Source organism: Notolepis coatsorum, assembly GCF_963971535.1.
Source record: "Notolepis coatsorum genome assembly, chromosome: 6".
NCBI classification, from domain to species: Eukaryota; Metazoa; Chordata; class Actinopteri; order Aulopiformes; family Paralepididae; genus Notolepis; species Notolepis coatsorum.
In genome coordinates this window covers 160,307,470-160,325,410 of record NC_140170.1, presented here as the reverse complement: position 1 = coordinate 160,325,410, position 17,941 = coordinate 160,307,470, and the positions used below count along the sequence as shown (strand labels likewise).

The window sequence follows — 17,941 nt, the reverse complement described above, 5'->3', positions numbered from 1 at the left end:
AGAGCGGTCTGCTAATCGGAAGGTTCCCGGTTTGATTCCCGCTCCTCTCAGGCAGCATGTCGAAGTGTCCTTGAGCAAGACACTTAACCCCTAATTGCTCCTGATGAGCAGGTTGGCACCGTGCATGGTTGCCTCCGCCATCAGTGTCTGAGTGAATGTGAGGCATAAAGTGTAAAGTGCTTTGGATAAAAGCTCTATATAAATGCAGTCCATTTACCATATACATTCATACTCAGTGATACGGATTGACTTTACGACGGCAAATACATGGGATGTCCAAAAGGTTTTCCCCCCAAAATAGACTTGTATGGTTCTTGAGTGCAAAAGTTCAGTGTTAGCAAGTGCATACTTTTAGTCTTCAGTCTGAGCTGCCAACGACTGCAGACTTGGCAGAGGAGAGAAAGTCATGCGGGAGTGAAATGAGAAAACACCAGGGTACAAGAAAGAGAGAGAAGCCACCACCACTTACTGCAGAGGACATGCGAGGAGATGGAGGGGTGCCAGAGATACATACGTCTCCGTCGGAGGTGGGAGGAGGAGCGTCCTCCATGTCCACGTCACGGGAGCCCGACTCACGCCTGCTGCGGCCCGATCTGGACGACCCTGAGTGGCCTCTAGAGCCGGGTGTCTGGGCCTAGAGGGAGACGACGACCACCACATTGAGTGTCTATAGCAAACCTGTGTGTATTCTATGGAACACAGTTGTCAAACCCTGCCCCTCTTTTCTTGATCCTCCAATCACAACGGTTTCCTCTGACAAAGTTCCAACTACGTGGGGAGAAATTACCCATTTTAAAATGTTTAGTTTTTAATTAGATTTTTTCCCCAGGGTTAAGGGTCAATTTACTTTCAAGTATGATAAAGAAGTTGCCGTTTATTTAACCGTTTACTGATAATTCAGTCATTTGTTAAACGCACAATACGTGATTTCTTTGACCATCTAAACTTTGGGTACATATTCATATAATTATGTTCTCAAAAAGACAATATGCTTCTCAGAACTTGCCATCGTGACTCTAAATGCAGGTTTGTTTTACTCTATTAAACAAATGATTTACAGCTTCATACGGCACAACATGGACCCAGAAAGAATTGTTGTCACCCAGGTGGGTAAATAAACAAACAAACTCAGTTTAGTGGTCTAACCTTTGACCGTATGAGGTAGGGGTGTAACAGTACCCAAAAACCACGGTACGGTACGTACCTCGGTTTTGAAGTCAAGGTTCGGTATGGTTTTCGGTACGGTGGGGGAAAGTTTGGCTTTCCATGTTCCACTCAGGGGTGATGTAGTGTGCAGTAACTAATTGTACTTGTAGGGCTGTCAACGAATATTCTATATTGAAATTAATAGACTTGTAATTTTTTTTTTAAATAATAATAATTATATTATATTGTGAAAAAAAACAGCCCCCGGTGGGCGGTCGTTAGTGGTTAACATACCGTTGTATTCGTTCGGTACACTACACAGCCGTTCGGTACGGTACACACTGAAACGGTTCGGTTCGGTACGGATACGTGTACCTTTACACCCATACTATGAGGCCATAAGATGTCTGTGTGAGCTCTGACACCCAAATTATGTTTTTAATTCTGGTTCAGACCTTCTTGCAACGCTAGAATAGAAACCTCATTTGGGTGTAAGAGCTACACAAACAATGTATGGTCTCATAAAGTCAGAGCTCCACTCATTGTCTATGGAGCAGCCCCAGATTTGACATCCCAGTGACATCACTGATCGGAGGGTTCTCTCTCTGATTTCTAACTTCAGGAGAGAGTGGTGCGTGTTCACAAATACTGACTGAACTGTCCTGGGGCACAGGAACAACATACTGACTGAACTGTCCTGAGACACAGGAACAACATACTGACTGAACTGTCCTGGGGCACAGGAAGAAAATACTGACTGAACTGTCCTGGGGCACAGGAACAACATACTGACTGAACTGTCCTGGGGCACAGGAACAACATACTGACTGAACTGTCCTGGGGCACAGGAACAACATACTGACTGAACTGTCCTGGGGCACAGGAAGAACATACTGACTGAACTGTCCTGGGGCACAGGAAGAACATACTGACTGAACTGTCCTGGGGCACAGGAACAACATACTGACTGAACTGTCCTGGGGCACAGGAACAACATACTGACTGAACTGTCCTGGGGCACAGGTAGAACATATGTAATTTACTTAAAATGGGTGGTTTCCCCTTTTATATGAAAGACTATCACTATGGAAATAAAGCCAGTAGTAAAAATACAATGTTTGAAGAGAAAGCGTCAGACTGTATTCACTGACTGCCTTGAACAGGTTATATATAGCATTGGTTCTCAGTTTTTTTTTGGGCGCCCAAATTGACACATAGTAGGTCAGAGACCCCCATTTGATTTGTCCGAGGGATCTGAGCAGAATGATCTGAAAAGATCATTGTTTTTAGATGTGATTTAGTCCATAATTCTATGTAGTGTATGTAGGTGATGAGATGGAAGAGGAGAGAGTGAGACCTAGGATCAGAACAATAGTCATTCCTGTATATTATCTCATTGGGCTAAACTTCTAGTTAATACAGTATTAGTGAAATTAAACTAGTGTTGTCACGATACTGGAATTTCGAACTTCGATACGATACCTTGAAAAGTATCGATATTCGATACCATTTTCGATACCACAGGGAAAAAGGTTCAATCTTAAAATGTAAAAAAAAAAAGAAGAAAAAGATAAATATATATATTTTTTTATAAATTTTGCTTTTGTTGCTGGTTGATTCTCCTCAGCTTCTCTCTGGTACTATAAGAGACGATAAATATAACACTTTTAAAACGCTTTGTTTATCTTTAGATCACACATTTAAAAATAACTAAATGATATAATCTTAGAAATTAAGTAAACACTGTAATCTGTGTTGCATGTACCTGACAAACTGAACTGTTTGTATTAGAGTCATATTCCAACTTAACTGAATGCACATGTGTGTGTGTGGACTACTGTACTATTACAGGTATTGAAATAAACAATACAACGTCCTTAACCGTTTCGGGGCCAACCACGGATAAATCCGTGTTTAGAATCCAACGGTTGAGGACCAACCACGGACATGTCCGTGGTAAGGTTGTTTTGGCTTTTATTCCATTGTAATAACCTACTCGATGTCACCGAGCTGCACTGCAGATCTACCCTCCTCTTCGAATTCTGAAAAGTGCATTACCGGCCAGATCCTCTTAGGGGCGCTGTCTCGATAATGCAGTGTGCCCTGTGGCAGAACGGTGCACTATTTTTTTGACTTTCAATGGAGTTTCCAGTTAGCTGGATTCTCTATGTGCAGCCTAGTAGCTTGGAATACCTTTTGCGACGCCGAATTCACTATGCAGTAAAGGAATATATCATCAACCAATGGACATATGGATCTACCAGATGGCGATCGATAACTGGGAAATGCTTTGGGGGATCCAACCGGCCCACGGTAAGATCTTTTTCACGTAAATTACATGCTGATCAGGGCTTGTTATGATAGCCATCCACCCGATCAGCGAATGAGGCTAATGAGGCTAACGCGGTTATTGGTAATCAATAATCAGAAACGACGTCCCCCGCCCCCCCCCTTTCATGCATTCATGGTGGACCATCATACCGATCATATGCAGTTTGAGTTTTAACTGTAGCTTCTGTATATCCGAAATGCCATTGGATTTAACGTTAGTAGCTATTAGCCCGTTCCAGGAAATATCCCAGCCGAAATCCCTTATAGCGCTTATATTCAAGACGCTATAAAATGAGAACGTATTGATGAAAAAACTATTTCTTTAAGCCATTTTGAAGCGACGGTTTATGGTCTCAATTGACAATGAGAATGGACAGATAGCAATACTATAAAGTATAGATTTAGCTCTACAAACAGCCCCACGGATTATGCAAGTCTGTTTAGAAATGCTGGCCGTCTACAGTGATTTTAGACGGATCCAAATGGCCATGAATGTATTAAACAATTTCTTTTTATGAATAATTAAATATCGATATTGCAGGACATGAGTATTGAAACGGTTTTAAATATTCAGAATCGATATGTATAGAAAAATTGATATTTTTGACAACACTAAATTAAACTATTACTCATTGTGTGGGAACCACTGAAGGACCCCACTCTGAGAACCACAGATATATAAGCAAAACCTTCTCAAAGAACACATTTCAGATCAATTATTTGTTCAGTTATTTGGTTAGATAGGACAACCTTTTCCAAATTTCTGTATTTACATTTACATTTGCCCTTCCCAGCCATGGCTTCATACTGGAGTTCAACACAGGTGACATCAGTTACCTCTTGAGGGTCCGACTTCCTCCACTCAGAGATCTCTTTGGACAGAAGTTCCTCTGCGCTGAGTCTCACCAGCCGGAAGGGACTGACCTCCCCCCACACCACCCTGTAGAACAAGCCCTGGTAGAAACACACACACACATGGTCATGACACGAGGCAAACCAAGGTCAGAGACATCCAATAATCAACCCGCCAATGGTTGTTGACAAAAAAACAAAGCCATGATCAACATTTACTCTGCCAGTCCGGTACACAGTGTAACGGAATAAACACAAAAGGTTTGTATCAGATTGAAATGTCATGATTAGCATATTCATTGTATTCCATGTGTGACATTAACACACCCTTCCTGGACTATTATATTTGCACATATTAGGGCTGACCCCTATTAGTCGATTAGTCGACTAATCGGTCGAAAGGAGCCGTAGTCGACTGCCAACCTCTTAGTCGAAAAAAAAGAAAAAAAAAGTATAATTTTTTTATCATTCTTTCCAAAAGAAAGAGGCCTAGAAGCGTGGCTAACGCTAATGGCACGCATACCAGAGGGTAACTGCCTACGAAAACAGGCACAGAGGCACTGAAAGAGGATTTCACCCATCTAATGAACACACTAGACTAGACGAATATCAAGATGTATCCATCAGTGGACCAAATGCATGCTTTTGCAGAGGACAAGAAGCCTTCAGTCGACTCCTTCAGACATTAAGCACCCCCCACAGCCCAAATGGAATGATTAAAAAATATATATATATATATTATTATTATTTTTAATTATTTTTATTTTTTTTGTCGACTAATAGTCGACTAACAGCAAATTTTGGCCAATCATAGTCGACTATCCAAATGCTTATTCGGGGACAGCCCTAGCACATATACTCAAAACTGTGAGCATCTGAACATGACACTGTTCATATCTTTTGCACAATTGCACAGCTCTGTTATATATTCTATTCCACTGTATCTCTATTCTAATTTAGTGTATACATTCTACAACAATCCTGCACAATTGTACAGCCCTGTCCTATATTCTAATTTAATTTATATATTCCATTTTACTGTACTTAATTGTCTGTTAATGTTGATGCACCAAATGACCAAGACAAATTCCTTGTATGTGCAAAGCTTACTTGGCAATAAAGACTTTTCAGATTCTGAGATATCATAGTGGGGTGATTGTAATCAACTAGCAGGTATTCATTAAAAGATAACCACGGCCGATGAGCCGCGGTGTTGCTACGAGACGTGTCACGAGGGAACACTGTGAAAGACCGCAGGCGGAACCAAACCAGAGCTTGCGACTCGCTTCCTGCATCCCGTCCACTCACCTTGTTCTTGGGATCCTTCAGGCTGAACATGAGGGACCGGTACTTGTTCTTGTATTTGCTGTCGGTGTTGTGGCACAGGTTGAACATCTCCTTCTCGATTCCCACCGCCAGCCTCGCCACCTCGCTCTCAGTCATGCTCAGGTCGTCGCTGTCGCTCACCCTGGTGGGACGACATCAACCACATTGTGAAGCCTCGGTATTATTGACCGTATTCACACGGCGACCGCTTTGCTCTCATGTCGCGCTCGGGTTGGGATTCCTTTCCGCCCTAATGTAAAAGCAAGCTAACCGGGCTACAGATGCTTCCAGAGAGACGATTGACTGTATTCACACGGCGGCGCATTTTTCTCTCGTGCCGTGCTCAGGTTGCGATTCCTTTCCATGTGAATATGGTCAATACTCACCTCTATTCGGTACAATCTAGCACACTATAAAACTTGGGGACAACAGCACTACTGGACAGTCTGAATTGTTATTTGGGCACTGGTGAAAATAATACATACATTATAACATCCTTGCTATTTGGCCAGGGTTGTTACCAGACACAAGTCTCCAGGTAAAACCAGGGTGAAGTTAAAGCTAAGACTTAATAGGTCCTTATGGCAAAGTAGTTGAGCATGAGTAGACATATGTCTGGACACCAGCCGTTAGTCATCCATGACTGTGTGGTGACCAACGGATCAGGAGATAAACTCATTTAAAAATGGAATGTTCTGCCTGATGGTGGCGCTAGAGGTAAAGGTCATGGGGTCGCAAAAATCAATAGGCTTCTTCCTCTAGGGGTCGCCTATTGCTTATTAACAGCGGAGGAGTGCACCGAATGCTTCCGCGTTTTCCCTGATTGGCTGCTACACGCCCCGCGGCAGGCGCGGCAACCGCAGAGCGGAGCGACAGAGCTTGCGGCATTATATAGCCGCAAACCGCCATGATTCTCATTCGGAGCTTAGCTCACCTGGCAGCGCGGCGGTCCTGCGGTCCGTTGGTTTCTAGTTCGAATCCCATAAATTTTTTTTTATTTATTTTTTTTTTAACGTGTATTCTTTCGCCGGTTAAGGTTAGGCATGGTTAAGGTTAAGGTTAGGCATTGTTTCGGAGTTGGTTAAGGTTAGAAAGGTTAAGTTTAGGCGCTGTTAAGGAGCTGGTTAAGGTTAGAGTTTGTCTTAGAGAATGGCAATATTCTTTCTATGGTTAAGGTTAAGGTTAGGCATGGTTAAGGTTAAGGTTAGGCATTGTTTCGGAGTTGGTTAAGGTTAGAAAGGTTAAGTTTAGGCGCTGTTAAGGAGCTGGTTAAGGTTAGCGTTTGTCTTAGAGAATGGCAATAGACAGCCTATTTCCGCACTGCCGCTCTCTCGCGCTGCCGCGGTCACATGGTCACATTGTCACATTCTTGCACTCCTCCGCTGTTAAAAAGCAACACGCCTAGGGGTCATGAATGTGCCCCACAAACCTGAAAGGATTTGAATGAAATCTATTAAGAGTTATTGCATTCATACATAGACATAATATTACATAAGCCAATGAGGAGTTATTCATGTTTTTAGATTTGTGAGAAGAGCACAACCATGAGGCCATATTACTCAAAAGTCCACAGGTCTCCTTAGGACAACCATATTTGTCAGGTTTGGTGCAAATCAGACAAAGTGTTCACCAGAAACGCATCACTTCATATGGTCATATGGTTTGACCTCAACTATGTAAAGCTGGGATATAAAGATTTTGGCCCCTAGATTCCTTCAAAGATTTAAAATGGTGGAAAATCCAATACTGTAGACCTAATATGTCCTCGTGGCAAATGTGTTGTTCAGGATGAGCTGCATCTCTGTGTATCATGATGACTGTACGGCTAACGGTTCAGAGGTTTGGTCTGACTAGGGTCACCAAAGTAAATTCTCCTAGTAGGGAACATGAATGTTCCCAGCAAAGATTGACATAAAAACCATTGTAGATTCCACAGATTCAAGGAAATCGTATAAAATTGTTGAAAAGATTAAGAAATATGGGAACTTCATGTCCTGTACTAACAGCACTTCATGGTGAAGTTCTGTATGTCCTTGTTCCACGTATCAGTCTGTGATTATAACAACCACCACGACCAGGGCGGCTGGGTGGCGCAGCGGACATTGCGCTTGTCACCAACGCAAGAGACACCGGGTTCGACTCCGGCTGTCGGCGTTGCCTCCGGCTTGGGCCAGCCGTCATACTAACTCAATTGGCAGAGTTAGCGGGTGGAAGTCGATGGGTGGTAATTAGGGATGCTCGATATTGGCTTTTTTACCGATACCGATATACCGATATTGTCCAACTCTTAATTTCCGATACCGATATCAACCGATACCGATATATGCAGGGTTTCCCCCCCCAAAAAATGTAATAATTTCAGGTAATTAACATTATGCATACTTTTGACAATAAATAAAATCAGAAGTTGTTCTTACTTGCTTGCCTGGGTAAATAAAAGTTATAGAAATGTAAAAAAAAAAAAAAAAAAAAAAAAACTATACCGATACCGATATTTTCCGATATCACATTTTAATGCCGATATTGGCCGATAATATCGGTAGGCCGATAATATCGGACATCCCTAGTGGTAATCTGGACGTTGTGGACAGCGACTCCTACAGGTCCGGTTGGGGGACGCCTGCACAGCAGAGACAGGAAAATAGCGGGGGTAGTGTGAGCCTCCCACACGTTACACCTCGCCAAATGAGAGTCCACGCTGGCAGGTGAAAAGATGAGACAGGCTGCCTCCACATGTATCGGAGGGGACATGTGATGCAAGGCTTCTATCCTCCCTACAACCGACCAGTGGGGGGCATATGCGAGCAACGTTCAAGACAGGGGAGGGGAGGATTGGCACGGCTAAATTGGGATAGGAGAAAAATAGAAAAAGGAGAAAAAGTGGATCAAAGAAAAAACAACCACCACGACCAAGTCAAACTTTGACTTACACTGTACTTTGCAATTAAGGTGATTCCGATTCTCAAAAAGTGTCAACATGAGCTTGATTGCTGGTCTTTCTCTTGGAGACAACAGGGCGCCGTATCTTGCTCGTGCTCAGGACAAGATTACCTTGACCCAGGACCCGGACAACTGATCTGGTGTTTCCCCCGTCCTCCCCTTGTCTGCCCTGGGCTGGAATATCCCAAACTTATGATACAATGTAAAGAAGACTACCATTCAATTCAAGGTTTCTTACGTCACCCCTACAGTCTGGGACAGATTCCCCCAAACCGAGAAAATCAGAGAACTACAATCTTGAATATTTGTGATGTCATCAACATGCAAGAACTCAAACTCCTAAAGTACACACACACAATGAAGTGGGAGACTGTTTTAGAGTATTAACATTCCATTTAAACCATTTAAAAAAGGTATTCCACGTTCAGTATGATCCACTTAAAAGGCAAATCAGCTCAGTCTGCACGGGACACTCACCTCTTGTAGAGGATGTCGGTGAGCGAACGGCGAATATTCTGTCTCATCTGGTTGTTGGGCGGCGGCAGAGCGTGACCCGGGTGACCCGAGGGGGCCTGCGGGGGGGGCCTGGAGGAGGAGGAGGACTGGGAGTGATTGGGCGTGGCCGAGGACACCGGAGAAGACGGGACTCTAGGCGATGAGGACGACGACGACTGGCTGTGGGAGGAAGAGTCTCGTTGCTGGGGCTGCTTCTTGGGAATGGTGAAGTTGGACTTGGTGACTCGCAGCGCCCCGGTGATGTGGATGGGACCGCGGTAGGGGGAGGGGGAGAGGGAGGGAGGCGGCGGAGGCGGCCTCTTTGACTTTGCCGGCGTTTTACCGGGCGGAGTCGTCTGCTTCTTGGAGGACTTGGAGCTGCGGGTTTGAGGCGAAGTCTTCTTGCCCTTCGGGGTCTTCTTGGCTTTGGGACCGGGAGACTTCTTCTTGGTCCTCTTGACCGGCGTCCTGGCGGGGGGGGTCGTCTTCTCCACTGGGGACACCTCCCTCTCTGTCTGCTCCGTTACAGCCTCCTGCTCCTCTTCGGGAGGGGCTGGAAATAGAAGACAATGCAAAATAAATCATCAATAAAAACCCCTTCCTACATTCATTAACAGAGAACACTGCATCACAAAATGTCACAGTAGAGATTTCTATACATATGGGACTCAAGACTTCCATGACAGACATATTCAATGTGACTTATTGGGATGAGACAACATCCACATCCAGATGCATGGCAGACAAGGCAGCGCCTGGTCATGGTCTACAGAAGATTACAGAAACCACCATCTCCTTCAAGAAATGTAGGATTCAAGGTCATATTAGTAGACAATGTGAACAAGGGCATTCAAATAATTGTTTTTGCATGCACACACAAACACACGCATATTTTGGAGCAACACATACATAACATTTTAGATGAAAAGAAATACAAAGAAACTGACTGGTTTGAAGCGTAGTCCTTTATTTGTTGCGGATGATGGCGATACATTGTTTTGCGTAAAATCTATTTAAACTTTTCACATCCAAAACAAACTAGAATGGTGCGCTCAGTAGAGTGCAAATCTCCACCAGGTGGCAATCACACATTTATTTTCCAATAGCTTAGACATTAGGCGGGGCTTAAGTGTAGGGGGTGGGGCAAACATAGACCAATGAAACTAGATCTACCCTCATTATTCCTATTACATGCTCATATTAGTACACCATTGGGTGGAATAAATCTTTAATTATTTTGGTGTAATAAACCTTACAAATTACTTGGGTGGCTTAAAGGGGTGGATCTGAACGATTGTGGGGCTTATTTCAATAATTTAAATTAAAAACCAGGTAAAGCAAATTCAGAGATTTGTTTCTAAATACATTATACATGTTAGAAAATAGATGCTGAAAACTTGTGAAAAAACTGAACTATGTAGTACTGAATTGTGGAGTTTTAGACAGTTACCGTTTTTCACCATTTTAGTTTTATTTGGGGCATCTGAAATCACGGCTTGATGACACACTGGATCCTTAGCATAACCCCTCCCCTATCATTATATAAAAACTAAAGCACATTAGCATGGTTCTCCCAGAGTTGATAGTAGCTCAAATGTGCAGCAAAGCTAATGCTAACCATTTAATGTATGTAACAATTAGTGATGCGCGATAGGAAAACATTTAAGCTAATGCTAACCGTATGTGAATGGAAAATGCTAACAAGATTAGCGGCACACTCCGGGAGGTAAGAAAAATGCTACAATTAGCGCCATACTCCGGGAGGTGTAAATAAAAACAGATTGGGGTGATCTAAGCTAGTTTGCTAAGTAGTCAAGCTTTCTAACCAAGTAGTTTATATTTGATAGTTGCTAGCAAAATATTAAGCTAATGGTAACCGTTTGATGATGGAAAATGCTAACAAGATTAGAGTCATACTACAGGAGGTAGTCAGATTAAAAACACATATTTGGGCGGTCGAACCTACTTTGCTAGTTCTTCAATAGACACTTAAAATGGGACTTGAGCTGAATGAAAGATGTCAATCATACGTAATCGGACTGCGCTCAAACAATCCTGAGAAATGGTCCGAGCAGCCATTTGAGCTGGGTTTTACAATAGTTAACATCTTCAAATTATTCAAATTTGGCTGGGTGGTTAACAAGTGTTTAAACACATTTAATTTCTCTTTAATAAATGTTTTTAATTAATATCAATAGGTTCACTATGGCATGTTGTAAACCGGTGCCAGAGTGGATAACCAGAAAACCTGTGTAGTATCGCCCTCGTGTGTTCAAAAGGTGTATCTTTATCCTGAATATGTGTTTCAATGGACAATGATGAAAATTAATTAAAATAAAGTACTAGTCATTGACCGATTTGAAAAATATTCCAAAATTCACATTCCTGACATGCCGTCAGCCTATGTGCCGCATTTCATCCGCCGCAGCCTTGTAGGCTGCAAGATTTGCTCTGGATAGACATACCAAGTGTTTTCCACCTGGTGGTGGAGATCATTTACACAATCCTCCCCCCAGGCGTTCCACCAGGTGGAGATAATTAAAAACCGTGCCGATCCTCTCATTGAAGAGGTGTCCACAGATGAGGAACTTCTCATGTGACCTCTCAAAGCCCACAGGTCTCACTGTGACAGCAGGGGAAAAGGAGATGTATCACTAATGCCACTTCCACAATCAATATTGCATCAGTTATTTTCTAGAACCTACTGGGGGATGTCAGGGAAACATTACATGGTGGATAGAATGGAAGGAAACCTGTGATCTTGACTAGAAATGAATTAAAACGGCACCAAAAGCTTTAAATCCATATAAAACTTGAAATATTAGATCAATGTATACTGGACCACAATTCCTTCCTAGTCTACTACTACAAAACATCTGTGGAGTGCTGTTCTTACTACACAACCAGTATATTTTAGTGCCTAGGGGCCAACTTTCCAACCCTCGTCTACTCTAAATATGCAAAACCGCGGTAAAACATATATATTTTTTTAGATTTAACAAGGTATATTGGTGTTCTTCATCTATACCAAAACAAGTTACCATGTCCAATATAAAAATGCATGTAGCTCAACATCAACAGTTCATCTCATGAAGGATTTGTGAGTCCACCTGACTTCAAACGCCAATTAAAAATATCGAAAGATTATGTTGCGTGTACATAATCATTTACGATGCCATGTGTGCCGTACCTACCCAGTGTGCTACTACCACACCTGTGGGAAACTTTTTAACCGAGCGCTTGTCCTTCTCCACTAGCAATTGGAGCACTTCAATTAGAAACAGCTCTGACCACAACTGGGATTAGGTTAATTTTAAAGCCATCATTTACATACATTTAAAGCAATGATGCAGTACACTTCTGACTTGAGACTGAAAAGGACTCGTCTATTACTCAATGAAAGTGACTTGATGAAAACAATGGAATCCACTTTCAAAATTATGATTACAAAACACATTTTTAATAACATTCCCTACTGTGATTTTTTGTATCCATATATTTGTTTTGCACATCACTTGGAATAGATGTCAATGCTACCTCTGCAGGTTAGGAAGTGTGGAGAATTGTTGGCCTCGGCTCAACCTGCATGTCAACAGCTGAACTAAACTGCTCCCAAAGTGAATAGAAATCACAGGTGTTCATTATTAAACCGCTCCCAAAGTGAATAAAATAATCACAGGTGTTCATTATTAAACCGCTCCCAAAGTGAATAAAACCATAAGTGTTCATAATCAGCAGAGCAACATTGTGTAGAGTCCCGCAAAAAAGCCAGTCATGCATGTTTTCAGAAGTGCAGCAGTCTACCTCACCATTCTAAATGTCAATCACAACCTATGCTGTAAGCAAAATAACATGGGAGCCATGTATTAAGAGTATTTTCCCTCGACACAGCGAAAGATACACACACACAACTGCTATCATGAACAGACTGATCTGAGCTGAATGCATTTTTCTAAGCTATCCATTGTTTCAATGTCTCAGCACTGCCTACAATGGGCCTCATAGAAAAGAGAAGGCAAATGGGAACTGAAGAACTCCTCATTTCATAGCAGTAGCACGTAATTTGCCCTCAGCATATGTCAAGCAAATTTTGTCAAGTGTGACATATGTGCGTGCGTGTGTGGCAGCTCTTCTCTCTGTGTAAGATTTGTCTTCATCTCTTGTTATCCTGTCTTCAGCTGTGGGCATCTCCAGCTTCTGGGGGGGGGGGGGGGGGGGTCTTCTAGCTGGTCTTGGGTCTGTGTGGCAGCGCAGACTCACTTCCCATTCCAGTGGTTCACCGTCCAAAGGGGAGTTTCAGATTTTCCACATCCCCTCGGTGGGTGCGTGCGTGTGCGTGCGCACGTGTGCGAAACAGTGGGCGTGTGCAGAGCCGAGCTGATCTGAACTGAGCGGGACCATCCCTACAACCAATCCAACACCGCTTCACAGAATCAATCAAGGCAGGCATCCAAAAAAATCTGTCATAATCACCTTTTTATTTTTAAGCCCAGGATGTTGTGATACATGACAAATCAGGAAGAAAAAGTGATATCAAAATGTCCATGTTATCCACAAAATTAAGGAATTAAGACAATAAGTGGGGTAACTTATGCCAAACACAGATTTATGCCAGGTGTCCTCCGAGTACGACTAGTAATGGCTTTATAGGAGCGTGTCGAGCCGGGGTGCAAGAAATAAAGTCGTCACTGACACCTACCTGCTGCAGACAGAGGGAGGGAGGCACGGTGTTCACACCGACAGCACGCTTGTAGAAATCGGGAGGTGGAGACTCTCACAGGCAAATAAGACAGGTCATATGACACAAGACACGCCCCACACACACAAACACATAGACAGAAACACTTCCATTCCATACATTGCATACAGCGTTGCCCCTCTATTCGTTGGGTAGTAGTGGCACCACGGTAGAGGTAACCTCTCCACCGCTACTGAAATGGAATCAAGCGGCCATTATTGCCCCGTCCTTCATGGAGGCAAATGCAGTGGAATTTCTATCCAAGTATCAGTATCCAAATTTCATTTCTGAAAACAACAGTTACTGGAATTCATACTGTGAGTACGACGACCAGGGAGCCAATACTCAACACAGCCTCTCAAAAAGTGGGAATACTGATCTTAGAGCCAGCTCCGGTCTTGCACGATGTCATTAAGACTTCATGTACTGGGCCACTGGCCCCCAGATGAGCACTCCTACTCTGGGAGGCTTGGCGAGCATCGGGGGGGAAACCCAGAGGGAACCCGGGTCGCCGGTCCCCACACTGCATTCCACTGACGCCACACATTTGAAAGGGGGAACCACTGGTGAGGCTAGGAGTCGCCCGACATTAGTTTGCGAGTGCCATGAGATGGCTTCACCGGTTTTCCTCTGCAGCCCTACGGTGAAACACGTTATTATTAAATACTTACCACGTTCGTTACCGCGTTTAATACTTACCCGGGTTCTGCAACTGTGCAAAATTTCATAGAGCGACAACTTTTGTACCAATCAAATTAAAAAACCACATTTCAAAAAGAAATGGCATAGGTACATGTTCCTCCATAAAGTTCTCATCATTACCACACATGTATGGATCATTCATCTCTTAACGGTTAGTATGAAGACAAGAACCACATTTATAAGAACTTGGTGAATAAAGGACAATGTGGTTTCTCAAAAAACAAACCCCAACGCATACAACAGACTGGCCTTACTTTGCTCGACAACCACCGCCTAGTGTAAAGAGGTAAGTGCTGGTTAGGAATGATTCGTTGAAACCTTCAGAGAGATACATACACGTTTTGTTTAACACTGTTGGTGATATGGGTGCAGTCTTTTCTGGCGTTACTGCATTGTAATTATGGTCGCTGGACCAGGAGGTGGAGGCCGGCGTGGGCGAGTCTTCCACGGTGTGTTTGTCTGCATCGACGACGTCACCCGATTCGCCCTCGTGGTCTTCCTCACTGTTGTCCTCGATTATGTCCTCCTCCTCCTCCTCCGCTTTCCTGCGCGTCTTCTTTACGCCGGCGGCACTTCTCTGGAGGGACGAGACAGACGGAGACACAAGCAGTCAGATCAAAGCGGTAGCTGCTTTCCATTGGCTAATGTCCCACCAGTCTCAACACGGATACACATCCCACCGCAACTACATTCCCATCATTGCACACACTCACTTTAAACATTCACCATAAACATTCATTCACTTTAGACACTTTAACACTGCACCATATTCTATCTATTTAGTTTAGTTTTAGTTTATTTATTTATTACCCAGGAACACTGTGCATCAATCAACTATCTAGTTTTCATCCGTAGTCCATGCATGTCTTTTTGGTGTGGGAGGAAACCGGAGTGCCTGGAGCAAACCCGGGGAGATTTGCACTACATCTCTACCTAATTTTTTGCATTTTGTACTTTAGTTGCATAGTTTTGCATATTGTGTAGGGTTTAGTCTTTATTCTTTAACTTTTTTTAACTGTATGAAGCACAATCTCAGGAGGCTCATACAGAACCAAGCATTCGACTGTAATGTACCTTATATGTGACAAAGAAAACAAAGCGTGAAAACTTGACGTAGTGTGTTGTACAAGAGCTCATTGTGTTGCACATGCGTGCTCCTTCCCACCACTCCACCAGGTGCCTTGCAAGTGACCTAGTCCTAAGCCATCTAGACGTTGGCTTCACATCGCCTACTAACGCTGGACCAGGCTGTATAATTTGAACGGTTAGCTTTATGCATCACATGACCTATGAACCCGTGGGAGGGGCTTAAACTGTAGCCCACGCGGAGGCCTCCAGAGAGCGTATGATTGTGTTGTTCAGTTCTACTATGCAAGAGCTTTAACCCTTTCACTACAGAAGGTTAACCTTTCACTACCACACTACAGAAGGTTAACCTTTCACTACCACACTACAGAAGGTTAACCTTTCACTATCACACTACAGGTTAACCTTTCACTACCCCACTACAGATGGTTAACCGTCTGTAATGTGGTAGTGAAAGGGTTAACCGTCTGTAGTGTGGTTGTGAAAGGGTTAACACTTTGTTGTGTGGCAGTGAAAGGGTTAAGTCAGTAAGAAAGACATTTAATTGAACACGGCTGCTTTCAGGTCATTCAAAAAGGCGTTTCTTAAACCTTAAAAAAGGTAATCCGTGTTATTATCTGTTTCAATAGTTGCCAGGCTACTTTCCATCATATTTCATCTCCCTGCTGCTTCTCGATGTGTATCTACCGTCTCACAAAGGGGATTGTTCTTTTCTCTCTGGGAAACTGAGCCCAAGATTAAGGCTACGTTTAGATGGAGAGAGTCTGAACAGAAACCGCAAAAGTCGTCTTACGGTTTCACTTTTAATTTTGCGTTTAGACTATCGTTTTGGGATGGAATTCTGCGCGCAGACGAGGCTGTAACGACTCCAGACGACTGAGCCCCGCTGTCACACGATTGGCGCATATGTCACATGACGTGCTGTGAAGACCCGCCCTACTCTGCCTCTGATTCGCAGACTGTGGGTGGGGAATGTGATTGGACCAAAGCAGTCACTCACAGACAGTGGGTCCAGTCACGCCGCGGGACAGATTCTTGTGTATTTAAAAGTACTGCCAATGTAGCCTTCAGGTGATCGCCATGGATAGAATCAGACATGCTTTGTTTACGCTTCTAGGCTACTGACGCATGCCTGTGATGTAAGCAGTACACGCGACGAGAGCCTTGACAACCCTTTCGTCATCGTTTTATGCGGTTTGACAGTTTAGATGAGCGCGAAGGTTTATCGTTTCTAGGAATTCCACCCTGGAAGGCAGTCTCACTTTTTTGCGGTTTCACCCCGTAAAAACGCTGTTTCCGTATAAACGAAAGGCACATCCGAAAAAATATTTTTGCGGATTCACCTGCTAGCGTTTCCGTCTAAACGGGGCCTAAAAGCACACAGCAGGCTTCTACTTTTTTGCTCATATTAGAATGAGCCGTCAAAACAATTAGATTTCACAGAGCAATACTAATGAAAAACTCCTACAGCAATAATGACTAGCGCCAATGGCATTAGTTAAATTAGTCATTCTAATTTATACTACAAATGTAGAATGTTTCATAATTTCTCAACAAAAAAAAAGATTCTATGAAAACTTTCAGAATGATCTGCTCTGAAAGGAGTTTCAGAAAATGATCTCTGGCTTCACATGGCCTACTATGACCGGACCTTCAACCAGGCGGTTTCATTTGAATGGTTGGTCTATGATTCATAGCATGATATTCATCTTTATATTGCCATTATACAATGTTAGAAAAGCTAATGAAATACTGTATCCACCATAATGCCAGCAGACTTTATATCAAGGGACAACCAGACATCAAACAGAAGCTACCTCAATAGAACAGGGAAATCTATGACAGTTATGTCATTACGTTTGTTCAATGAGGATAGGAACTGTTCTTCCAGAGACCCTCCAGGCCAAGGACTTCACATGGCTGCTGTTAATCCATACCAGCAACGGGCAAGAATCCAGCAGGTGCAGAATTTCATGAGCAGAATTTCATGCACACAAATAAAAATTTAATTCTCATGGTATCTGCACAATTCTCAACTTCAAATTAATATACTTTTAAGACCTTTTTATACCTATACAGGGGGTGAATAATACCATTTCCAATGCAAATATGAAAAGTTATCAAATGTTTTCTAAGTTAATAAGAGATGCACTGCCGTTGATATAAAAATTCTTGGGCCAAAATAGGCCTTTGTGCCAAAACCAATAGTTCGCTGTTTATGCGCGTTTGTCAATCTTTCTCTCATCTGCCTAAACATGTCAAGGAACACAATTTAAAAGGAGGCTACACAACCTTCAAGTGATGTAGCGACTGTACCACTAGTGC

General features: G+C 43.1%; 1 protein-coding gene across 1 annotated transcript in view; it reads right to left on the bottom strand.

The window, feature by feature from the left end:
* The window catches only part of LOC311230618 (uncharacterized protein), a 74,007-nt gene that overhangs the window by 11,850 nt on the left and 44,216 nt on the right, over nucleotides 1–17,941 (bottom strand). The window contains 5 exon segments of the mRNA XM_084316953.1: nucleotides 515–634; nucleotides 4,315–4,431; nucleotides 5,638–5,797; nucleotides 9,073–9,643; nucleotides 14,867–15,107. Coding sequence (XP_084173079.1) covers nucleotides 515–634; nucleotides 4,315–4,431; nucleotides 5,638–5,797; nucleotides 9,073–9,643; nucleotides 14,867–15,107 — 1,209 coding nt within the window.